Source organism: Triturus cristatus, chromosome 2_1 (genome assembly GCF_964204655.1).
Source record: "Triturus cristatus chromosome 2_1, aTriCri1.1, whole genome shotgun sequence".
Lineage (NCBI taxonomy): Eukaryota > Metazoa > Chordata > Amphibia > Caudata > Salamandridae > Triturus > Triturus cristatus.
The window spans coordinates 96115796-96142941 of NC_140581.1; the positions used below are offsets into that span (position 1 = coordinate 96115796).

At 44.6% G+C, this 27146-nt stretch overlaps 1 protein-coding gene across 1 annotated transcript in view; it reads right to left on the reverse strand.

Moving 5' to 3' along the window:
- Window positions 1-635: 635 nt before the first annotated feature.
- CCL21 (C-C motif chemokine ligand 21) overlaps window positions 636-27146 on the reverse strand; it is a 53788-nt gene continuing 27277 nt past the window's right edge. The window contains exons 2-4 of the mRNA XM_085628292.1: window positions 25773-25893; window positions 9398-9599; window positions 636-2153 (exon numbers count right to left, since the gene is read on the reverse strand). Of these exons, the coding sequence (XP_085484418.1) occupies window positions 9416-9599; window positions 25773-25893 (305 nt within the window). The 3' untranslated portion in view covers window positions 636-2153; window positions 9398-9415. The remainder of the gene's footprint in view (window positions 2154-9397; window positions 9600-25772; window positions 25894-27146) is intronic.

A 27146-nucleotide genomic window follows, 5' to 3' on the forward strand; every position in this document is an offset into this window, starting at 1 on the left:
GTGACCCTCAGTCAGTCGGACACTCAGCTGGGGGACAATATGATCTCTTTTAGAAACGGGTCATTTTAACCCACACACTGAGCCCTGTTCAGTTCCTCCTTCATGACCATAGTTGTCTCTGCCAGAGCATTGATGTTCACTATTGATGTTGCTTATGCATTGGGGAAGTCCTCTAACTCATTCCTCTCCATTTGCAAATGTAGAAGAAGACACTGGAAACGTTTGGGTCTATAAATGTAGTCAAAGAGCTTGATTCAGAACTGGTTGGTAAATAAGAATCCCGAATAAGAATTTGTGGTGGAAGAGCTACATCCATTTGAGAATCCAGCAGCAGAACGCTGCGAGATTCTCCTCCAGATTTAGTACTTCCTCCAGATCAGGACCAATGTCAACATCGCCCTTGTGCAAAATTGTAAACATATCTGTGGCCTCCATCTATTGTATTTGATCTCATCGCATGACAATGATTTGCTTCTTCCACCTTCTCCACCGTGTGAGAGGGGTCACAGTTTTGTTCTTTTTTTTTTTTAACAACAGATTTTATTTGTCATTTGCACATAAGAGGCAGGGCTCTGTAACCCCAGAAGCCACTACCGCACAGAGTTACATGGAGAAACAACGCAAAGGACAATTCGTTTTGTGTTTTTTTTGGGAAAGAAAAACAGAACACCGAAAACAAACCAAGCAATTACATTCTTTGATCTATAGTATAGTCTCAGATCTCCACCCCCCCCCCACCACCCCCCCCAAGTTGCGCTTCGCTCACTGAAAATCGTTCACCCACCCGCGCCCGGTAACCACAGAAAGGGAGTAAGGACCACGACCTATCCACCCTGGTAGAGACCCGACTCACCCAGGCCGCCCCCGTACCCCTATGGCACCCGACTCCCCAAAGAACAGCCCCCATCACTCTAGTCCTACCCCACTCCCACTGGGATATCGTCAGTCACAGCAGGGGGCTCCAGCCACAGGCCCCGATAATCCGCCCACCGCTTCCAAATCTTGTAATGCTTGCGTGGGCAGCCCCGAGCCACAAAAATAGGTTGTTCCAGGCCCATACAGAAGTCCAGACCATTTTTCCAGGCGGCCACCGAGGGGGCCCGCTCATCCTTCCACTGCCTGGCAATGTCTCGCTTCGCCAAGGTAAGCACAGTTTTGTTCTTTAAGCTCTCTATTGATGGACCCCACATTCCAGTGTTGAGGAGAGAAGGGTGCAGAATGGGTTTAAGAAGCCACATCACAAGGATAACCTGGCGGTGTACCAGCCAGGCCATCTGTACACAGGATAGAACCAGTGATGTCCTTAGATGTGCCGCAGTGCATTGTGGAGTCCCATGGAGGGGTGGGTGAAGGTTTGAAGTTTCACATACACTACTCTTTCCGGTCTGGTCAGGTGATTGAGGACCACACGTGAGGATGTAAACTGCATTATGTTTAGGGAGGAGATCCTTCCTCCTTGCAGAAACCCGAATACCCAAAAGAGTGAACTAGCGCCGATCAACAGAGGAGGAGAGACCTGCAGAAAGAACAGAAACATGATGAAGGAAAGAAGTGAGTTTTCAAGGAGGTTTTACAAAAAGCTAGAAAAGTATGTTGCCTTTGAAAGATCAGGAGGAGCAAATACAATTGTTTGGGACCCAAGTGGGGGGTGGCCCGTCCACTTCAGATGAGACCGCGCCATCCTTCCCACTCCTCTTGGGTTCATGGTCCGCTTTGCATTTGTTAAGGACAAAAAGATCTGGAGCATTCACAAAATTTAATTGCTGTTGTTTCCAGGGTGTTGGTTCTCGCGTTGATTTCTGAACATCCCTAGGGAGACACCACATTTAGAAGACTATCCTAAGAGTACATGGCAAGAACATTTTCCATTAAAAATATGTTACATCAGTGAAAAGTGATTAATATTGTTCGTTCTCGGGAAGTGCGTTTCCTCTTGTTTAAGCAACTCTTCGACAACTTGGCACGGGTTGCAAGGATCTGGCAGCGACCAATCCTTAAATTGTCAACACATGTCCTTAGTACAACGCCAGAGAGGAAGCATATCAGCCGCAGGGGTTCAGCAAGCGCGATTCATTTAGACTCTAAAACACAGGATGTCCACCTCACAGGAGAGTCCACCAGGCTTCGGACAATAGGACCCAAGCCGCTCCTTCCTGTAGAAGAAATAATGAGATGATGTCAACACCTTTAAGAAAGCATACAGGAACTGCCAGACTTGGTCATCATATATCAGGGGCAGGTGGTGCTTTCTTATAATATAATTATGCATTTTTTGAAACTTTGTGTACTTGTATTGATGTTACCTGCAACCTTATAGATGGTTTTAATAGGATCCTCAATGTAAAGAAGCTTTTCACAATGCACTGACAACATGCTATAGAATAAAACCTATGTAGTCTTCTCCAGTAGGGCAGCACTGCTGGTCTGCACAAGTATGTGTAAAGTCCAGCTGGTCACAGAGGTCAAAAGGACCTCTGGAAGAAATGCAAAATGGCTGCATGGAGGTGGCCTTTTGGGAAAAACAAAAGTGCTCTTGGGGAGTGCTTGTGGGGGAAAGAAGGGCTGGTGGGAGATGGCTCTTGGGGGGAAAGGGAAACGAGTTTTGGGAGGATAGTGTATGTGGGACGTGCAAAAGGACTGTTGAGAGAGAGTTCTTTTGGAAACTTAAAAGGGCAATTGGGAGATGGTGCTTGTGGGTAACGCAAAAGGATTGTTGAGCAATGTTTGTTTTGGGAAATGCAAAGGGGCTGTTGGGAGATGGTGCATGTAGGAAGCACATAAGGCCTTTAGGGATGGTGCATATGGACACGCAGAGAAGTCTAATGAAACAGAGACAAGGTGCAGGAACAAGTTCTGAAACAATACACCTTCTGGATTTCAGCTGTCCTTTATAACAAGGTCAAATTTCCTCCAATATGACTTCCTTACAGTAAGGTTGAAGGAGATGTATAGACCAGCGGTCCAGGCATTTCAGGGCCACCTCAATGACATTGTCCATCGTACATGTTTTAAGAGAAATAGGGAGAATGCAAAGCGGAAAAGCATCTTCAAAGCAACACTCCAACAGGGGTATAAAGATATCTCCTGTGAACGCTACGTGGACATTGCTGCAACCTGGCCCATCTCAGGGAATACCTCAAGTATCCGATGAAATGCGATGCCATAACTGCCCCATGGCATGCTCCTCGACTAGAACCAGGATTAGACCCGGCAATAATCGACTTCCATATGCAGTCAATACAGGGAAGGGGAGCCCTGCTTTACATTCCAGACCTCGATATTAAGGGCCCGATTCACGAAGGTAACTTACGTGTAGTAAAGTTAGGAGTGTGGAATCTCTACACTGGGGGTGGAATCTCCGCACTGTGCACTGCATAGAGTATGCACTGCAGACACTCCTCCGAGAGTGCGGAGACTCCGCCATGAGTGCGGACCCGATGCCGCAAGTGAATCGGGTGCATAGGCTCAGTCAGAGTCGAAACTATAGTCGGGCAGCACAGAGCAAGGAGCCGTAATGTCAATGGCCCCACTGATGAACAAAACATTGTTTTAGTGTGATGTGCTTTTGCCACAGCACACAAATTGAGACAGCAGTGTCTTTCTAAATATTTGTACTTAATTAACACTCTCCAGTACACATTTATAAATGATGACAGACACCCCAGTGTAAGCCGCGCAACAGGTGTAATTAAAAAAAATTCCATGTTATCAGTGGCGGCTGCTAATTAACCCCTTCCCCGCTCATGACGGAACGACTCCATCATGAGCCACGGTTGCGCTGTGCTCATGACGGAGTGGTTCCGTCATGCTGCGGCCGTTGGCCGCCGCTCTGCCCACGCGGCGCTAATTCCCCGCCTGTGCGGGCGATTAGCGCAGTGGGCGGAGTCGTGACGGAACCACTCCGTCATGAGCACAGCTCAACCGTGACTCATGACGGAGTGGCTCCGTCATGAGCACAGCGCCACCGCGCTGCCCCCAAACCCCCCCCCAGCGCTGCGGCGGAATTCCTGCCGCAGCCAAGGGGTTAATGGGCGTGGCGCAGTGGGGCGGGTGCCTGGGAGGTTGGGTAAATATATATATTTTTTTTTTAAACTTACCTGCAGGCCAGCTGTTGCTGCCTCTCAGTCCTCTTTCGGCTCTTCAGTCGGCTCTAGGAGCAGGAACCAGACTCCCCAAGCCAATCACGACGCTGCGTTGCAGAAGCGTTGTGATGGGTCTGAGCGCTGTGGTTCGGCGTTCAGAGAGGGACTGTGAGGCTGTGCATGTTCTCCACCCAGGCTGTGCAATACAGCCGCGGCCAAACCAACGTGCGCACTTAAGAGAGTGCCCGACACTCTTCCCCCTGTTCCTCTCACAGCCCAGCCCGCCCCGCCCCGCCCCTAACCAGCTGAGCCACATCGGAAAAATAAAATAATAATAACATTGCGTTATTATCATTTTATTTTTCCTTTTTGAACTGCTCACAGGGCAGTGGGGCAACACTCCTGCGCCTCAGCAGAGGAGCCGCCACTGCATCTTATCACATGATATTCCACGCGCCCATTGTTGGGACCTGGTTTCATTTGCTAGAATTTCACACAAAGCCATATCGAGCTATTATTGTAGATCTCACTTTGCCTAAGAATCCTAGGGGTGTATGCACTGTTACTGCCCCACAGTAGCGGCTCATCGTGTGAGTGCGGCGGTGGGCGGGGAGGGGCAGGGGGGTAGTAAACTCCAGCATACGGCTGAACGGATGTAAGTAAAGAAATAAAAAAAGAAACAAATTACATTGCGCACGCTGCATCGCCATTTTTGTGTTATTGATTTATTCTTTACTTACCTCCGTTCGGCCGCATGCCAGAGTTTACTACCCCCCACTCTGCCCCTCCCCACACCATTGGGATGCAGCGCGCACAATGTAATTCATTTTTTTTATTTATTTATTTACTTACCTCCGTTCGGCCGTATGCCGGAGTTTACTACCCCCGCCCTGCCTCTCCCCTGCCCCGCCAACTGCCCCGCAGCACTCCCTCAAGGAGCCGCTACTGCTGCCCCATGGCATTCATTATGAGACGTATGGTGCTGCGTGATGCAAGACCATTGGGCATTGTGCTCGTATCAACGCTCTGGTGAGAAGGCTCGTGCTGCAAACACTTAGTACATCTTTGCCTCAGGATCCTTTCAGGAATTAATGGGGCTGGGGGGTGCACATGGTAGTTTTTGTGGACTGCAAGGAGAGGGCAATAAAAATTATATGTCAAGAGTCTTGTTAAAGCAATGAGTGAATGGATGAGTTGTCGAAAATGGTATCCTTTGCAAGTGCCACTCACTTTTTGAGTGGTGTTCTAGTAAGGAAGTGTTTCAAGCCATAGGCACTTAATACAGCCTTTATAGTGTTGTGAATCTGTTTTAGTTTACTTTCCAGGAATAAGAACAGAACAAACCAGTGAGGATTTTAAATTGCAAACTAAAGAGGGCATTCTTTTCATGTGTTTAGTCACTCTAATAGAGACAGCCCCCACCCTCGGGGGCCAGTGGATGTGGGTGCAGTCTGCCACTTCGGTGCAGAAGAACTTACTAGGTGTTGGTACTGCAAGATCAATTTACACTGTTTTAAAGACAAAAACACTGTCATGAAGTTCTTTTTTGACAAATCCACACCTAAGTGCTATGTCACTTCAGGAAATTACAGCACAACTGAAAATTCTCATGCACTCCATCCACTGAGGTCCTTTTAAACCCCCACACTTCTCCAAACATGCCTGAAGGCCTCATCTTGTTGGAACCAATCCCAGACGAGACAAGCATGCTCAGCCTGCAACAAATGGGAGAAGGCTACATTGTCGATGAAGACGTCTCCATTAACAATACCAAGCTATAAAACCAGGACTAGAAATAAGGCTGGATTAGCTGTTACTAAGGGTGACACCGAGCTCAATTAACTAAATGAAGCTGAACACCTTTAATAACCCTCTGGTTAGGCAGATCTCCGAATCCTGGTCCTTTTCTACTATCGTGCCGAATTGGAATTGTAATTCACCAGGGTGCCACCGTCCCATCTCTTTAATTGACAGCTAGGTATACCTTGGGACGGTCATCTTCAATCTTCTTAAGTCCTGGGCAAATGGCAATAACATCTCATGCCCTCATCAATTTGGTTTCGGTAAGGGGCTGGGTACCGTTAAACCGGGCTCGAATCTGAATCTGATAATTGGCAAATACACCATGGCCAAGCGCTGTCCACTGTACGTGGCCTTTATGGACCTGTCAACCGCCTTTGACAATCTCAACAGGTCCAAGCATTGCCTGATGTTGCCGGATCTGAGGGTGAAGTGGAAGCTAGTTCACATCTTTTTATTTCCTTTATGAGAATATGGTCGCCAGGGTTTGGTTTGGCAAAGCTGGCAGTTATCAGCCTCATTCCCGCTTGTTTTTTGGGGGGGAGGGGGGGTATGCCAGGGTTGTATTCTGGCCCCACTGCTCTCTGTGATCTGTATTAACAACTTGCGTTCTACTTTGGTCGTAATTACGAGCATCATCCCTAAAATTAAGACCACGTTCGTTCCTGCATTACTCTACACAGATGATGCAGTTCTAAAGGCACGGACCCCTGGAGCCCTTTGTCAACTTGTAGACAAACTACAGCAAGTCGCACATTATGGGCTGTGGACCAGGGAAGATCTCCCTAGGTAGGATCAAGGTGAAGGGGATTCCTCTGGGTGGTATAAATGACTTCAACAGTTTAGGGGCTACTTTTAGCAGTACAGGGACTTGGCGTTCCCAGATCACAAGTGCACGCCTAGAGCTCAGTAGAGCGGCTGAAGCAGTTTTATATTTACCCTTGGGGGATGGAAGGCGAACCTTCTCCCCTATTCTTAACATCTATAACGCTCAGTGTGTCTGCGCTGCTGGGATATGGGGTTTTGGCAAAACTAACGCCTTGCAGTCCGAAGAAAACCGTGGAGCAGATTTACTAGCCTCTTGCGTCATTTTTGCGCCGTCGTTGCGTCACTTTTTGTGACTCAGTGGCGGTGTAAAAATGCAGACCATTTACAACGTGACGCATCTAGGGAGATGCATCACGTTGTAAAGCCCTGCGTCACATTATACCTGCGTCAGGTATAATGTATGTAGGGTGGGCGTTCCCATGCAGGAAAGCCTTGCAGAAGTGACGTAGTGAAATCTACAAGATTTCAGTACGTCACATCTAGAATGCCACTGCGTCACTCCTTACGCCTGCTTGGAGCAGGCGTAAGGAGTGACGCAGCACAATGAGGATAGGCCTCCCGATGCACTGCTGGAGTTGTGTTGTGCTTGTGACACGACTCCAGCAATGTGTGACTTTTGTGCCAACAGATGCGTCAGAATTTCTGACGCATCTGTCAACCCTTGGTATTGTAAATACGGCGCATCCCCAGTGGCACAAGGGCTTCACAGGGTGGTGCAGGGAAAGTGATGCCTCTCTACAGATGCGTCATTTCCTTGTAAATCTGCCCCTGTGTTTGTAGGCGGATAATGCACTTGCCGCCCTCAAGCTCGAATCTTACCCTGCCCACAGAACTTACACTTTCATATATCAGTGGCCTGGCCAAGTCGGATCCACTTTTACTATGGATTAGCCTTGTTTCTAACTGCGAGGCAACTGTAAACAGGGACATTAATATGGATTGCCTGAATTAAGATAAATATCTTGACATCCTGTGGTTAGCATATATATTAAAATGTGTGATGTCCTGAATTTATCAACTCTGTTTGGCTCACCGGATACAATTAAGGAAAAGGTGATTGAAAAGGCCAAATTCCTGTTTTTAGATCCCTGCCACTCCCAGGGATTTGCAAGTGAAATGAACAAAAAGACTGTCACACTGTATCTTGATTTTCATGAATTTGAATGCCCTCTATCTCACTTTACCTTTGTCACGGTGGAAAAAGTATCTCCTTTTCGGTCTCAGGCCTGGCTGGCTCAGGGCTGCCACTGTGGTACGGCTTTTGAGTTCCCCAGGGCTGGGCACACAGGTGCCGCTTTCAAGAACAGTTTGCCCCTGTGATGATTCTTCAGAGCAAACCCTGATGCATTCGATGTTTTTTGTACCTTTTATAGATTATATTTTAAAGCTGTTTTAAAACCTCATTAAAACATATTTAGGTTTTAGTGCAAGTATGAACTGTTTCACCTCCTCCTGTTAAATACTTATGAAGTGTGTCACAGGGTGTGTGCCTTTTTGAAAAGCTGCTGTTAGATTGAGGAGATCCTTGTACGGGCAATAGTTTGCAATATCTCGCCTTGGAGTATGTATTGGCTGCCAGATTAGATGCATTGTCATGGGCCTCTTGCAGGGTGGGGGTTGCTGCTATTTCATATATTGATTTTTATGTATTTTTTTATTATGCTTTTCTCCTATAGATGTTTAGGTTTTTATGTGTCTATAACAGCAATGCATTTGCCGAATAAAGTAATTTTGACTGACAAACTACATGAAGTTTTCAACGCTGCGACAAAAATTAACAGTGGAAATCTTCAGACAAAAGTCCATTTTGCACTGGGAAAGCCTTGCAAACAGCCTGTTTAACAGAGTTCTGCCACTGAAAGCTTTTAGCGAGAAAAAGAGGAAAAACTTCACAAAGAGCAATTGGGCATATCAGCACCAACCGGCGATAATTATCGCTCAGCGCTCTTAGCGTGAGGATAATTATCGCCGGGTAACGTGGATTTTTATCGCTGAGATAGCATGCTATTAGCAACACTTATCTCCTCAGCGATAAAAATCCTCACGCTAACTGCCTAACGTGAGATTATCGCTGGAAACACAGCGATAATCTCACGCAATGTGGCGTTAGCTTGCTGATAGGGACTCACAAACTTAGCCATGATATCCACCCTCCATAGGATATCATGGCTAAGTCAGTCCTGAAGCCTCATAGCGTGGGGCTTGATGATAGGAGAAATGTCACTGCGACATTTCTCCTGTCATGTTAGGTCATTAGAGATGCAAAGTTGGGCGTTAGGAATCCCCACGCTAAAGCAAGGTTTCACGCAATAGCGTGGCTTTGCTAATTAGACGATAAAATTATCGCCGCTTTTCGGCCGAAAACAGCCGCAAAAAAGCGGCGATAATTTTTTATCGCCAGCTTGTAAATATGCCCCAATGTTTGTCAACTTGCCCACCGCATGTGAGCATGTTAGAAACTTAGAAACATTTTTTCTTGAAGTTTAATGTAGATTACTTTGTTCATGGCTGATTATGTATCTTAAATCGTTTACAACTTTGTTGCTTTCTGCATGTAATGTTTTTGTGTACATCAGCAGTAAGCTAGCTGGTAAACTAAAGTACATATAAATCCATACAGTTGCATCAAAATCTGGAATGTCTCCTGACAATCGGAAGACCTTCTCAAGCTCATCCCCAAGTCTTACCACGCGACATCTTCTTTCTCACACGGATGGCGCTTGCTTGCCCTTGGGTTTCTTGGGCTTGTTGGGCTTGTTTTTCTTCTTCCCATCTGTCTTCTTTGGTTTCCCACCAGGCTTTTTCTTACTGTCCAGTTGCTTCTTGCGTTTCTGGACCCAGGTCAATCCAGGGGTTGCACATAGTTTCTTGTCAGCCTTTGTGATGAACCTGAGTGGAGGCAAAGCAACGCAGAATACTTAAGAACAATTGCAGTTGTACTAGTGGAACAAAAGTGAATTCGGTAAAGTTGGTATTTTCTCTTGCTTAATTGCACTAATTAAAGCGTTTCTGTAAAAATGACCAAGTAGAAACTGTGCTAACATTGGCAAAGCCAATAGGGCTGGTCTTAATATGTGAATGCATGTAAACACAGGTATTCATAATCACTTTATCCAAAACGGGGTACAGAGTTCCTCAAGTACAGGAGAGAAGAGATGAAGTAATCAGTGGAAGGCCAGGGAAATTTCCCTTGGTGGAACTAATGCTCTCACACACCCAGCAAGCTAGGTGTCATGCTTCATCATATGAGCATTGCCCCTCGTCAAGTCGGCGCTGCAATCCTTGATGGGCTCCCGAAACCGGGGCGCTTTGTCGGGGATCTTTTGTTCCTGCCGATATATGCTTGGGTGTGAGGGGCCTAGTGGAATGAATGTAGCAGAATATGGAAGTAAAAAGGGTTGGTCAGTCCTAAAAGTGTTTTATTCAGAAGGTAGACTACCCTATTAAAAATGGTGTAGAGTGGCTAAGTCCTAGAAATTAAGTGTCTAGACGTAAAGCTCTACTCTAGAATGATCGACATGTTTCTTGCCATGTGTGTCAGGAGGATCAGGGCAATTCATCAGGATCAGGGACTGTCTACATAAAAAGTGGTAATGTGTATTCTACATACCACATCCTAGGCTGCTGGCCTGTGGAGATAAAATAACCATATCAAGGATAAAACCAATAACATCTCTTCAACGAGTATATAATCTTTCAACAATGGTGTTTCTAGAATCACCGTGCACAATGTGAGTGTGACACACTAGTTCAAGGTACACAATTTTCAAAGGATCAGTGAACGTGAAAACAGGTGGGAGGGGGGTGGGTGGTATTAGATCTACTAATACACTAATGATGTTCTCACGGACAGCAAGGATTCACTCACCTAATGCGTTAGCTAGATGAGCTAGCAACGGAGCTGGCGGCTATAAAGGACACCGATTGGGTCCTGGAGTAAAGGGGGTATAGAAACAAACAAACAAACAAACCCTGACAATCAAGACAAATCGAAAGAGACAGTGATGTCGACAGTGCTTAGTACTAATGTTTTTATCTCTAGTAACAATTATGCAATGATTCTGTCTGGCCTTGGAATTATACTGATTCAATTCAGGGTGAGTCCGGTAGGAGTTCAGGACCCCTGGTACACCGTTAATCGCGGTAAACGGCTTAGTCAAAGACTGGGGGAAAAAATTTATTATTGCCAGGTTGAAGTAGCCCACCAGACTAAAGACAGGACCCAAAGTATGCCGTTAATCGCGGTAAAACGGCTTAATCAATTACGAGGGAGAATAGCCCGCCAAAGTAAGGTCAATAGTGAGTAACAGAATATCAGGTGTGTAGGAGTTGAACGTACTCACCAGCGTTAACGAACGCTTCTACTTTAGACCTACCCAAGCCGTCAGAGTCCGGGGTGGTAAGGACCGTCTGCCGCCAAGGCTAGATATACCCAAAGTGAAAGTAAGCCTACTGTCACGTGTCGTCGCGTTGCGTGCTGACGTGTCTGGTTACTATGGAGACGGGTCAGGACGCCGGGGCGTAAAGGAGTATGCTTCTTCACGGCGTCGGCAAGTTCGATATCACTGGTTGTTAAGGAACGTGAACGATTGTGTCACGATACAGTATTATGGAGGGAGAGAAGGAACAGAGACTCTCACAGGGTCCGTTAACCCATTAAGTTAAGGTGGCGCACGATGTCCGGCGTTAAGTCTGAAGCGAGCTATAATTGTCATAATAAAGTAGGTGTCTCACGAGGATAATCGCATGTAAACCAATCTTAAACAAACCAAGAGGGCGGTTGTGGAGACCTGGTTGTGTGTAAATAGATTAACTACAGTAGTGCCCTGGTGTAGGCAATAATATTGTGATAAACAATAAACTACATCTACCACGCAGTGCTGTAGTCATGACTGATGTGTGGTCGTGTAGTAGGTCACAATTGCCTAAATCGCTTGTAGGCGATGCGTAACAATTATTGTAAAATAGGTGCTTGAAAAAAAGAGCTGGGACAAGGAACGTGGCATCAGGTGCGTTCAAAATAATAAACGTGGCGCAACCACCCAGTGCTTTAAATGGGAATAATATAGTGCAGGTACTCATTTAAATGTGGTGAGTGGGCGGAGCTAGGGGCGGGGCTAAAGGCAAGACATGGGAAGCTTACTGACTTATATACTAATTGCAGCACATACCAAAACACGAGAAATGTGTTTCTATAAACAAAACAGGTGAATTCGTTATACAAAAGAAAGTTAAACACAGTGATAATTTAACATTTCCCTGTTTTGTAATATTTTTCTCCTTTTTCTCTCATACAAAAACACGCACACACAAGCAGGCAAACAGACAAACATAGGCAGGCTTGCACACAAAAAAATCAGGTCCTTTAACCTCCTTACCCCCCATGGATTTTCTCATTGTGCTGTCACTGGGCTGCCTCGATTCCTTACACAACATGACGGCGAACACCCGGATTTTATGCAAATGAGCCCACGCTGAGTAGTTCAGTGGGGGCTCAGCTCAGGGCTATACAAGTGCATTGGCTGTCAAAGAGACAGGCAACCACCACTAGCGGCCAATGCGCCTACCCTTCATGAGTACCGGTAGTCTCCACGGCAGTAGAGAAGTGCCGGTACTCAGAGTGATAAAAAATAGAAGTGCCGGTATTCAGTACCTGTGAGTACCGGCCCATTTAAAACACTGCCCCCACCCCAAGTCAGCGCCGATCGCTCCACCCTAGAGCCAGCCATGCCTGCACTACCTAGATTTTTTTTTTTAATACCTGCAACCATCTGTTGCTTCCATCTGATCCGCTCAGCCGACCCCATCCCCAGTTGCGACCCCACACTGCGCAGCCCGTAACATAAAATATTTGGGGGCAGATTTATGAGCCCCTTTCGCCACTTTTGCGTCACTTTTAACATGGGAAAAGTGACGCAAAAGTGGCGCAAGGGCCTCATAAATCTGCCCCTTGATTTTTTGGGGAGGGCCCGTCAGCTGCCATTTGCTGCTAATCTTTATGAAAAGCACTTTCACACAAGTATTTGTGTTTTTTTCCGATCCATGAGATATCTGCCATTTTGGATCAGTAAATAAAAGAAAACTCAGTGGAGCACATGTCACAGTGCAGGCACGAGTATGCCTGGTGATGCGCTTGCACATACATAATCATGCACATGTATGTGCTTGAGCACCCACAGAATAATGCGGCTAGAAGCAGTGACACCATCATTGTGCCTTTTTTCCGAATTATTTGCCGGTGCTGCATTGTATCAGCAAAAATCATTGACAAAGCAGTAGGTCAAAATGGTTTCCCATATTAGCTTTGCCAGTGCTTTTCTGTTGAGTCAGCTGGGGATGAATGACTTGGGCAGCTAATCAGTGTATAACAGCTGAACATATTCAATGGTCCCCTCGAAGGCCATTATAGGCCTAGACGTCCTTGGCAAAATATATGCAAATTCACCTATATGAAGAAAACGGATTTATTCACAGTATAATTTCATGAACACATTGCACATTACTTTATAAAACAGGTGCTCCAGCAAGACGACACAGAGAAAAGTCAATAGTGACAAATGTGAATGAATGTGCGCTTGTGCTATATAAATGAATGTCATTTAGGGGTCGCAAGGGGTCACAGCTGTAACCCCTGGTATGCCCCTTGCGACCCCTGGTACTGCCTTTGCGACCCCTGTCCTCAAGGTTTCAGAATCAGTGACAGGAGCACAGTGGCAGCTCATCCTTGTGGACATCGGTTGGGACTGCACTCTCTTTGTTTTCTCTTAATTGTTTTATTACACTAATAATGAATAATGTTTCATTATTGACTGTTAGTGCAATAAAAAAAGGAGCATAATTAGCTGGAATATGACCTTTCCTGGCAGCTGAGGTAAGTGAAAAAAATGCTTTCAGATGTATGTTGTGTGCATGCTTGCAGGTGAGTGTGCGTTTATGTTGGAAAGTGTGTGGACGTGTGAATATGTGTGTATATGTAAGCATGTGTGTGTGAGTGAAACTGAAGGTCAAATGGTGTGTGATGTCAAAGGGCGTGTGATGTCCGCTATCTCTGGCATTTTGGTGAATTGACATTCATGGCTATATATAAGCATAAGTGCAAAACCAGGGGCTGAATATATATTTTTACCAACCAGACTCCAAGTAAGAGTATACTATATACATTATATTAATTGGTATCAGTCCACTATTACAGTTTGTTGACGTTTCGACCCTAGCAAAAACATTTGGAAAAGGGTCATCATCTGGACAAAAGTGTGGTTGCAACCATCACTGAAGAGACGAATGAACCCAAAATACTGAGCAAATGCTGGTCCCCCAATGCTCACTCTGGGAAAATGTTCCCGTTTTCTAGCAGCCCACACTTGCTGGGAGGATAAATCAGACGTCAGGGATCAGGAAAGTAATCTACTCACGTGTCCACAATATACCAAGAATTAAACTACACAGTGCAGTAAGGATTAGATCAACTCTAGATGACCAGTAGTAAACAAAAGTACTTACCTCAGTTTTTGATGAAACAGGTGTCTTAGAGAAGTTATGAAATGTTTTTATTCTTCTCACAGAAATGATTACCTATTTTTCTTTTGTTTATATAGCGTATGTTTGGTTATTATTTATGTTATTATTATTCTTTCGTTATTATTCTGTAAGTTTTAAAGCTGTGTAACAAATCCTAACTGTATCTCTGACTGACTGAAATAAAAAAATAAAAAACTTCTCCTCACCCTCCAGTGGCCCACTTATCTTTTGCAAGCCTTAAAAAATAAACCAAAAGGCTCATGGCCTTCAAGGATCTTGCTCTCAACAGCATAATTAATATATATGTAACTGCATACCTTCCCCCAATGAACTTAGGTCTGAACTTTCAACATCTTCATAAATTAGAGAAACTCCATTTCACTTAAAAGTATGATTCAATGTTGCTCTTATCTCGCTTGCCCTGGGATGCTGCAGATGAGCCTTTTCACCCAGACCATAAAACCCCCAGTCAATACCTTTAATAGAGATACAGTACAAGGAAACTTTTAAAGGAGTTCTAGCTTTATCGCTAGAGCTATGGACTTGGGAGCGTAGGCCCCTGGTTCAAATCCGGCCCGTGGTGCCTGCCTCACCATTATTATTTTGGCCAAATGACTCAATCTCCCAGCACCTGAAAGTGTGGAAAACTTCTGAATAATCTTCAATTGATGCACACTATCTGCTCTGTTGCTTGCTAGCTGGGTTTGTGTTATAGAAATATCAGTCCATGCGTACCCTCTGTCGAGTTTGTGGTTGCCCCTTTGAGGTGATAAGGATGCCAATGTCAAAAGTGGACTATCCTATTCTTTGTTTGACAGTCCCCTTTTACTCTTTTTCTCTACATCAGGATACTTTGCCTCCCATAATTTCCCCCCTGCACTAATGTGCACTTGACTTTCCCCAGGAGGAAGTGGACCTCTGTCATCTAGTTTCATGTCTGGCACTGGAGGCCCTGTGGGCCTTTCCCTATCTGATATCAGTGGTCCCAAAAGTGAACACATACCAATAATATAAATCTGCTCTGTATCACTTAGTAAATTACTTGTGCTATGTATCACTGGAGATAGTGAAGACTGTGCTGTATGTTAAGCATCACATTTATCTGGGGAAACATAAGACAGACTGACTGGCTTTTTTTCCTGATATTAAGTATTGTTTACTAACAAAATTGTTCTTTGCAGTTCATTGACTAGAATGGGTTACAGTCAATTCATGTATGCTGATTAGGTCTTTCAGCACTTCTGGAGAAAACTAGAACTTCTGGCGCCAGTACTTTATCCAGAGGAAGATCTTCTTCAATGAATTCAATAGGGGTTGAAACACCAACTATTTTTCAGTATTTGGACTAGGTTGCCCAAGAGCATTAATGGGTCATGACCGTTTGCTACTGACTTAACCCCAGTTCTTGTATTTTAATAATACACAGCCAATGACATTGTTCTTTACTATCAAAGGGAATGGATCACTTGTAGCTGTCACCAGGGTTCAGCTGCTTGTTTCCTATCATTGGTAAAGAACCCTCATTCACGTAAGATGCTTAAGGGGCGGTATATCTTGGTTCTCCGCTTGATTTTAAATATGTGATAGCATCATCATAGGGTTCTTTCCATGCTTCCTCCGTCCTGGAGGTAACCGCTGGGTGTGTTTCAGCAGTGATCAGGGGAAAAAAAATAAAAAAATTGGGTGAGATGTGCTCAAGTTAGGTGAATGAATAAAAAATTCCTCTTGCTGCCTGGACTTGACTTTATTCCGTTAGGTGCAAGGGAGGAGATATTAAAAAACAGCTATGTGCAGATGGGATGTATAATGAATCCACTGCAGTCTTAGTCTGAATGGTTGGTCGACATGTTTCAGCCTCTTAATTGCCCAAAAGGGTCAGGGGGCTTTCTTCAGGACCTTCAGTGAATCGTGATGAGTGAAGGAAGTGGATAGTATCCAAATCCAAATTAAGAGTGAAAGTTCCAGTATTGCTCGCATGAACTTGAGAAGGAATAGTGCCTAGAGGGAGGCGAGGAAGAAGGAAAAAATCAACACACGTGTCCTCATTGAGTCGAGGAAGTACGGGTCTATGGTAATGTAAAATAACATTAATAAAAGCAAATACAAATGGCAAATCTTTATATACATGTTAGTTGCAATTCACGGCGTCATTATGACAGAATACCTTCGTGCAAATGCTGCACCAAAAGGCCTCTGGGTACACAATGTGCCTAGAATTTTTCTCCAAGATCTAGCCTTTAGAAAAGACTGGTCAGCCATTTCATGGAAATGCACCAGGGACTACCTTGTCTTGATAATTAAGACTGCAACCAGACTGACTGAGACCCTCGCTATCAAGATACAATTGAGTGAGGCTAAACTCAAAAATATGGTGCACATCACGGTATACAAAAAAAGACTGGAAGAAATTAACCGTGAGATGAATGAAACCAAGGAATACCTAACAAAAAACAAAATCCAGCAATTAAGCAAAGATCTTAAACGCTTTTCCATGGAAAAAATGCACCCATACAGTAAAGATGACTATGAAGCACCGAACTGTCAAACTGACAATGAATCCAGCGGGAATTCCTCTAGTAATTCAGACTGGAGTGGGGAAGATACCACACAGCAACGGAAACTTAGAGGAACAAACAGACGACAACAAAGGCGCAGACCTAATATATGGCGGAATCCACATTTTGGGGATTTTCCACCTCCCCTCTTCCACCCTTTCGCTCAGAATTATCAAGGATGGATTAATCCATATCAAACAGCATCTCCTCAACAGGGACTATTTATGGGACCCTATCAACAACAGCCGCCTTTTTTAGGGAGAGGCCGAACCAATCAGAGAGGAAGAAGGAGAGGCGTCACTTGGACAGACCAGGAGAGACAAGTACTAACCAGGAGTATGTCTAATCTGACCAAGGAAAAACTGAGTACCAGCGTGACTCGCTTATATTCAACCTTTCTGACATTTCTCTCTCTAAAGAACAAGAATCTGTGCTTAACAAAGGACTAGGCTTTGTACCTACTCCACCTCTAGACATTTTTAAATTACAAAGTGAAGTCGCTCAGTTCTGCGGAATTTTAAAACTAAAGGCTTTCTTTCAAAACAAAGAAAACACTTCTGATACTTCTAATACAGGTGATACTTCTTTAAGATCTAAGTCTACCTTCTGCCCTTTGAACCATCAAATTCCTGTTGTGATCTTGGCTTTTGAACAAGCAATCATGAAAGAAGTCCACGACCTTGACAAACAAGTCAGAAAACCTTTCATGAACACTACAACTAAAGAAAACAAAGCCCTGGAAGAACTTAGAACGCACAAGGACATCATTATCAAACCTGCTGATAAAGGTGGAGGCATTGTCATACTAAATAAAGAAAGTTATAATGTGCAATGCCTCAAACTATTATCGGACAAAAAATTCTACCAAGTAATAAAAGAAGACCCTACACCAAGATTACAAAGAACGATCAACTTAATGGTAGAAGAAGCAGAGACCAATAGATGGATCTCTAAGAATGAAGCTTCCTTTCTGCGTACCAATTCCCCACGAATACCATACTTTTATTCTCTCCCCAAAGTGCACAAGGCTAGACAACCTCCACCTGGACGCCCAATAGTGTCTGGTATAGGTTCAGTTCTTGAACCCCTTTCCCAGTTCGCTGACCAGTACCTCAAACCTATGGTACAACGTACACCTACTTATCTGAAAGACACGCGAGACCTTCTCAATCACTTGCAAGATCAGACCTTCAACAGCGAGACAATGTTGCTCGTTGGATTGGATGTTGAAAGTTTATATACTAGCTTACCACAACAATCTACCTTAAAAACTCTTGAAGATCTGCTCTTCGAACAAAACTGGCCACACCATACACCCAGACATTTTGTATTAGAATGTTGCAGACTGGCTCTTACAGAAAACTATTTCGAATATGACGGTACCCTTTATCAACAATGCCACGGTACTTCCATGGGAAGTACCTTCGCTCCAAGCGTGGCGGGTCTCTATGTGAGCAATTTTGAAAGCACTTTCATACACAATGACAAGAATCCTTTTTTCTCCAAGATTTTATTCTGGAAAAGATACATAGACGATGTCATCATGTTCTGGGAAGGCACAGAAGAGGACCTACAAGACTTCCACAATTGGATGAACATACAAGACCAATGCCTCAGGTTCACCTATAATGCCAACAAAGAACATCTAGATTTCCTTGACCTTAACATCTATGTAGAAAACAATGTCATCAAAACGAAAACTTTTTTCAAACCTACTGCTAAAAATAGCCTGCTTTCATTTAACAGTTTCCATCCCCGTCCTCTAAGAGAGAACCTACCGTATAGCCAGTTTTTGCGTCTCAAGAGGAACTGTAGTGAACTAAAAGAGTACAAGACACAAGCACAAGATCTCTGTTTGAAACTTTACAAAAGAGACTATCCTGCAAGAACCATAAACAAATGCCAAAAGAGAGCTAGAAATCAGCCTAGAGAGAGCCTCCTAGAGACTACATCAAAAGCAACAATTCCTGACAAACTCACTTGTGTAACTACGTATAGTATAGTCAGCAACTCAGTCAAGAAAATCGTCACTAGAAATTGGCGTATCCTGACCTCAGGCACGCTAAATTGGCCCAAACCTCTGTTCGCCAACAAGCGAACCAGAAATTACAAAGATATCTTAGTACACACAAGACCATCAGAATTCAAACCTAGATCAATCACGAATACTTTATGGGGACTGCCCCCAGTGAGTGGCCACTTTCCATGTGGTCAATGCTCCGTGTGCAATTTGACTGAGACCACTAAAACCATTGAACTAACACCCTAATTGACCTGGACCATGCGACAACATACCAATTGTAATACGACTCATGCCATCTATATGATTACATGTCCTTGTAATCTTAGATATATTGACATGACTTGTCGTAAAGTCAAGCAAAGAATTTGCGAACACAGGAGCAACTTAAAGTGTAAACGAGGAACAACAAAAATGAGCAGTCACTTTATTGATCATCCACACAGCGTGAATGACCTCAAATGGATTATACTTGAAACTCTAACTTCAAAACCATTCAACGCAGAAAAGTTACTTTTTGAAAAAGAACAGAGGTGGGTACATCGCCTAAGGACTAACCAACAAGGACTTAATGACGATATACCCTGGTTGAGTGTCTAGTCATATGAGACAGCACCCTGCAAGCCACCTTTTTCATAAACATCTTTTTCAACCTTTTTAAAAATTTTAATATGGTGAATATACCTTTTTGTACAAAGTGTTGTTTTTCTGATGCGGTATTCATTCATGTCTCCACCAAATTTTGATTAGGCATTCATACTGTCACGTTAACACAATGAGTCTTTTTTTCATTGCAAGGCTTATTTAATCCCGTTCCCCGAGCTTTCCGTGTGAACAGGAAGTCAGCGTCAGCACAAGTCGTGCCCGCTACTAACCCGCGGTAGGAAGAATCATTGTGAGCCTTTGCTAGAAATAAGTTACACTTGTTGAAATTGCTGAATTTCTATTTTTATTTTTATCTTTATCTAAATAGTAAATACGCATCCCTGATTTACGAAGTTCGGATTTCGAACGTCCAAGGTACGAGCCACCATGTTTTACCCGTTTCTCTCCCATACGCCCATTTAATCATCGTGGCGTTCACCTGTGCTTGTTTGCTACCGATACAGTCCCTTAACCGTACGTCCAAATGGGATTTGGCGGGCACAACACTAGATTTGCAACCACGCCTCGTCTCCTCCAATTATTTGGGCACTAGGGAACCGATAATGAAAGCCTGTGCTCAAGAAGTTATCCCTCGGTCCCACCTTCGAGGTGGGAACCAATGGATACACAGCAAATTTAGCACTATTATGGCTTGATCATCAAGTTCCGAAACTTCCCTTAATATGATTTGTGTGTTTCCTACTAACCGAGCATGCGCTATTAATGTCCTTCCACGTATATCATACTTTACAGTGAATCTGTATGATTTACCTTGCACTGTCTCTCTACAGTATCAATATGACAAACTATGCTTGATAAATTATATTACCCAATTTTTACAGTTCATTTGTACAACTCATATACTGTGCATTACAATATCTACTATAGCAGCGTGTTCGAATCTCCACTTGCTAAGACAAAACAACTAACATGTATATAAAGATTTGCCATTTGTATTTGCTTTTATTAATGTTATTTTACATTACCATAGACCCGTACTTCCTCGACTCAATGAGGACACGTGTGTTGATCTTTTCCTTCTTCCTCCCCTCCCTCTAGGCACTATTCCTTCTCAAGTTCATGCGAGCAATACTCGAACTTTCACTCTTAATTTGGATTTGGATACTATCCACTTCCTTCACTCATCACGATTCACTTAAGGTCCTGAAGAAAGCCCCCTGACCCTTTTGGGCAATTAAGAGGCTGAAACATGTCGACCAACCATTCAGACTAAGACTGCAGCGGATTCATTATACATCCCATCTGCACATAGCTGTTTTTTAATATCTCCTCCCTTGCACCTAACGGAATAAAGTCAAGTCCAGGCAGCAAGAGGAATTTTTTATTCATTCACCTCACTTGAGCACATCTCACCCAATTTTTTAAATTTTTTTCCCTGATCACTGCTGAAACACACCCAGCGGTTACCTCCAGGACGGAGGAACCATGGAAAGAACCCTATGATGATGCTATCACGTATTTAAAATCTAGGCGGAGAACCAAGATATACCATCCCTTAACCATCTTACGTGAATGAGGGTTCTTTACCAATGATAGGAAACAAGCAGCTGAACCCTGGTGACAGCTACAAGTGATCCATTCCCTTTGATTATGAATAACTAGCCGGAAGCTGAATGGATCACAGCTTCTTCTATCTCCCCCCACAATGATTAAAATATAAAATATTGTTCTTTACTATACAAGTCATTCACTTTATTGTTTTATGTACTTTATGTACCACTTGAGCATGCACCACTGCCAATCAGCTTTGCATACCACCTGCCTCGGACAAATATTGAGTAGTGGTGCTATTATTATTATTTATTTAAGGATTTGTAAAGCGCCTGGTGACCCGAAGGCATCCCCGCTCTGTTAGAGCTGAGTCAGTCAGGAAGGGAGGGGAAACTTACTTTGGGAAGAGCAGAGTTTTAAGATGTTTGCGGAAACGCAGGTGGCAGGGTTCCAGTCGCAGACTGCGGGGAAGGAGTTCCAGCGATTGGGCGCCTTGACGGAGAAGCGACGGCCTCCGGAGCGCACCCTCCTAAACCTGGGAACAGTCACCAGGCCTTCATTGTCCGAGCGCAAAGATCTCGGAGCTTTGTAAGGGGTTATCATGTCTCCCAGGATCAGAGGACCTTGTCCGTAGAGGAGCTTGTGTGTAATGCACATTGCCTTAAATTCTATCCTTTCTCGGACTGGTAGCCAATGCAGAGCCTTAAGCGCAGGTCTGGCAGAGGTTCTGGGGGGGAGACCCATCAGCATCCGGGCTGCTGCGTTTTGGGTTCGTTGAAGCTTGCCCAGAGTGGCTTCTGGGGCTCCTAAATAGACAGCATTGCTGAAGTCCAAACGTGCCAGGACCAGTCCTTGAACCAGGAGTTTCCTGGATTGAGGGGGAAGCAGGGGAAGGATCTTGCGGACTGACTTCATAAGTCCAAAGCAGGTTCTCGCTGTTTTAGTCGCCTGGGTCTTCATGGAAAGGTCCGTTTCGAGCCAGACCCCAAGACTCTTGATTTCTTTTTTTGGGGCCGGTACCTCACCCATAACATCGGGCCAGACGGATAATGGAATTACTGACCACTTCTTCCCCATCAGCATAACTTCCGTTTTGGACCCATTAAGTTTGAGTGAGGACTCGCACATCCAGAGATTAATTTTTTGGAGGCAGTGCAGAAGGTTATCTGGGTATTGCTCAAGATGAGAGAGCGAGACGACCAACTGCGTGTCGTCCGCATAGCTCACAATCTTGATGCCGAAGGGGGTGACTACCTCCTCCAAAGGGGCCATATATGCATTAAAAAGAGTGGGACTAAGTGAGGAACCCTGGGGGACCCCACTTGTCAGAGGGAGGGAGTCAGAGCGGGAGTTGTCATCCCAGACCTGGAACGAGCGATCCGAGAGGAAAGACTCTATCCAGGCCAGCGCGGTGCCCCCAAGTCCCGCCCTGGCCAGCCGATGGAGCAGGACACGGTGGTTCACCGTGTCAAAGGTTGCACTAAGGTCCAGGAGGATCACTGCCACTGATCCCCCCGAGTCCAAAATGCACCTTGCCTCCTCGATGACAGCGAGGAGAGCAGTCTCCGTGCCTTGGCCAGGGCGGAACCCCGTTTGAAGGAGAGCGTTGTTTCATAATGTAGGCAGGGCAGCGGTCCTGGGGTGAGCCAAAGACCTTACCAATGGCTGCGGTCTGAAGAACTTCAGACATTGCAATGTCTCTAATTCTCAGAAGGAAATTGCAGCACCATGGGCATATCTTTCCCTATTGTGTCTCTACTTTTGCCAATTTTCTTTATATAGAGATGGAGTCACAAAAATGTAAAAACTAGACATCGTCCTGTTTGACCTTAGGGGTAGCAAGATGTTTAACTTCCCTTGTTAGTAGTGAATTCACATGTCTTCAATTTGGAGAGAACCCTGAGTGTGTGCAGAGATCTGTGGAGGAGAGAACACTGAGGCTATACCGAGGATCCGTGGAGGAGAGATAACTGAGACTATACTGAGGGTCTCTGGAGGAGAGAACACTGAGACTATACTGAGGATCCATGGAGGAGAGAACAGGGAGGCTATACTGAGGATCTGTGGAGGTGAGAACACTGAGACTATATTGAGGATCCGTGCAGGAAATAAAACTGAGCGTGTGCTGAGGATCTGTGGAGGAGAGAACACTGAGACTATACTGAGGATCTGTGGAGGAGAGAACACTGAGGCTATACTGAGGATCTGTGGAGGAGAGAACGGGGAGGCTATACTGAGGATCTGTGGAGGAGAGAAGACTGGGACTATACTGAGGACTCGTGGAGGATAGAAAACTGAGTGTATACCGAGGATCCATTAAGGAGAGAACACTGAGTGTACATTATGGATCCGTGGAGGAGTGAAAACTGAGACTATACCAAGGATCTGTAGAGGAGAGAAAACTGAGAATATTTTGAGGATCCATTGAGGAGAGAACACTGAGTGTACACTATATATCCACTGAGGAGAGAACACTGAGTGTACACTATGGATCTGCGGAGAAGAAAAAACTGATACTATACCGAGGATCTGTGGAGGAGAGAACACTTCGGCTATACTGAGGATCTGTGCAGGAGAGAACACTGAGCGTACACTGAGGATCAGTAGAGGAGAGAACACTGAGGCTATACTGAGGATCTGTGGAAGAGAGAACACTGAGGCTATACAAAGGATCTGTGGACACGAGAAAACTGAGACTATATCAAGGATCCATTGAGGAGAAAACACTGAGTGTACACTATGGATCTGTGGAGGAGAGAAAACTGAGACTATACCGAGGATCTGTGGAGGAGAGAACACGTAGGCTATACTCAGGATTCATGGAGGAGAGAAAACTGAGATTATACTGAGGATCCATGGAAGAAAGGACACTGAGTGTACACTTTGGATCCACTGAGGAGGGAACACTGAGACTATACGGAGGATCTGTAGAGGAGAGAAGACTTAGGCTATACTGAGGCTCTGTGGAGGAGAGAACACTGAGGATATACTGAGGATCTGTGGAGGAGAGAACACAGAGGCTATTCTGAGGATCCGTGGAGGAGAGAACACTCAGGCTATACTGAGGATCCATGGAGATGAGAAAACTGAGATTACACTGAGGATCCATGGAGGAGAGAAAACTGAGATTATACTGAGGATCTGTGGAGGAGAGAACACTGAGACTATACTGAGGATCTGTGGCAGAGAGAACATTGAGGCTATACTGAGGATCTGTGGCGGAGAGAACACACTGAGGCTATACTAAGGATCTGTGGAGGAAAAAACACTGAGGCTACACTGAGGATCTGTGGAGGAGAGAACACCGAGGCTATTGTGAGGTTCCGTGGAGGAGAGAACACTGAAGCTATACTGAGAATCCATGGCGATGAAAAAACTGAGATTATACTGAGGATCCATGGAGGAGAGAACACTGAGGCTATACTGAGGATCTGTGGAGATGAGAAAACTGAGGCTATACTGAGGATCTATTGAGATGAGGAAACTGAGGCTATACTGAGGATCCATGGTGATGAGAAAACTGAGGATCCATGGAGGAGAGAACACTGAGGCTATACTGAGGATCTGTGGAGATGAGAAAACTGAGGATATACTGAGGATCCATCGAGATGAGGAAACTGAGGCTATACTGAGGATCCATGGTGATGAGAAAACGGAGATTATACTGAGGATCTATGGAGGAGAGAAAACTGAGATTATACTGAAGACCTGTGGAGGAGAGAAAACTGAGGCTATACTGAGGATCTGTGGAGGAGAGAAAACTAAGCGTATATTGAGGATCAGTGGAGGAGAGAACATTGAGCGTATGCTGAGGATCAGTGGAAGAGAGAACACTGAGCGTATGCTGAGGATCCATTTAGGAGAGAACTTAGAGGCTATTCTGAGGATCCATTGAGGAGAGAACACTGAGACCATACTAAGTATCTGTAGAGGTGAGGAAACTGAGTATATGTTGAGATCTGTGGAGGAGAGAACACTGAGTGTCTGCTGAAGTTCCATTCTACTCCTTTCCATTTTGAGGCGAATCTGCATCTGTGTTCGATGTGTGGGTACAGATGGCAATTCTTGTCAATGTATATATTATGACATCGACCCATAGGCAGACATGAAAATTAAGGGGCTGTCCTCTCTGGTTTGTCAGTGAATGGGGTTTTTAACTAGCATGGTGTGGCATGTTGGTTATCTCTGGGGGTTAGAATAGTGGATGTGTTTCTGAAGGAGAAGGATTGTAAGTGGGAGATCGGAGGCTAGAGGACCTAGTTCTTATTGTAGGTAGTTGAAGGCAGCTTAGTAGACGTAGGGGAGATCAGGGAAACGGGTTTAACACAACAGGAGAGAGAGGGGTCTCGTGAGGAGCTAGGAGGGGAAGTAGTGGTTTAGCGACTCCTGGCGATGCTCACAAAGAGAATTGGAGGAGCTCTTCAAGGATAGAGAAATTGTCCTGACGTGGGATGTGTGTTTGGGGTGCTTCTGAAAAAAAAATTCCAGAGGGAAGCAGTGACACAGTCAGGGAAGGGAGGCGTTCTGAGTAGAAAGAAGATGTGATGTTTTTAGATGCGTGGAGTGTCAAGAATCAAAGATCAGGATGAGTAAGATTATAAAGGTTGTCCTGAATTGTAATCCTTCTACGCAAAGTGTGTGGAAAGTCTGAGCTTGTAGAGTTTGTGATAAAATAGCTCTATACATCTGGCAGAAGGCAGATGGCAATGGTGTCACAAATAGTTAAAGGGCAAGAAAATTGGAGGTATTGCTACTTAGTTGTCATTCACTACATGCAGAAGGTCACAATCTCATGGCTGTGTCAGCACTTACACGACCGCTGGGATCAGGCAGCCCTGGTCTGGGTTCTGGACCTCGTAGCGCTGCAGGATCTTCAGCTGGATGGGGTGAGTGCTGGTTTTCAGGCAGCAGTCCATGGCGATGTTATCGGTGCCTGGGGTGAGAGAGGAAGGAAGATGAGGGAGAAGGTCTGCAGCATAATGAAGGTTTACAATTCTACTCACATATTCATTGTTGGTGCTACTCTTTCTTAGCATCTGTATTTCTTTTCTAATGGGAAGAGGTATATAGAAGTTAAATGACTTCCCCAGGATCACGTCTGACGGAAGCACCAAGCCACTAGAAGGGCATTGAGAAGTAGGACCATTATAGCTCTCCGAGGATAGTTTTATATAAAATGAATATCACTGTAGGTGATTTTGGAAGGCTGCATAATTATTTAATTTAGTAAACTGGGATTGGATATATTTGTGGAATAGATGCATTTTTATAATAACAGCAATTATCAGCAACGTTATATTCTTCTCTTCATGTCCCTGCATTGTTGGATAACCTAATTACATCAGTTTAATTTGCCCCACAACATCCTGAAGAAGCTTTACACTATGCAAAACAGGTAGGCTGTGGCACCAAGACAACTTGGAGCATGCCACACTAAAACATATTCATATGTCTATAAAGCTATGCTATAGAAAGGCAGTCCAATGCTAAAATTAGGAATGTGAATGGTGGATCTAACTCCCATTAAAATTGATGTCAGTATGCACAGAAGACGTTTTTAGATATTTAAACGTGTTAACATGAATTTTAATTATACTTTTGTTGAATGTGAAATCCATGATCTCTTTCTCTATGAACATTTCTTTGTGTATATTCAAATCATTGTAATCAAATAACTCCAGAAGATAATGAGATTTAATTGTTTGACTTAAACATCAAGTGCCTGTACTGAGGCATTCACAGGGCTCTAGAGAGACAGTGCAATATTGACATGTGCCGTCACTGATATCCCAGTACTGAGGCATTCATGGGCTCTAGAGAGGCGCCTCTATAGTGACATGTGCAGTACACTGATTTCCCAGTACTGAGGCATTCACGGGGCTCCAGAGAGGCGCCATCTATATTGACATGTGCAGTACACTGATATCCCAGTACTGAGGCATTCACAGGGCTATGGTGAGAGAGGTGCCTCTATAGTGACATGTGCAGTGCACTGATATCCCAGTGCGAAGGCATTCACGGAGCTCTGGAGAGGCGTCTCTATAATGACAAGCATAGGACACTACTATCTCAGTTCTGAGGCATTCACAGATCTCTAGAAAGAGTGGCCCCTCTATATTGACATGTGCAGTACACCGATATACCCGTACTGAGGCATTCATGGGCTCTAGAGAGGCGCCTCTATAT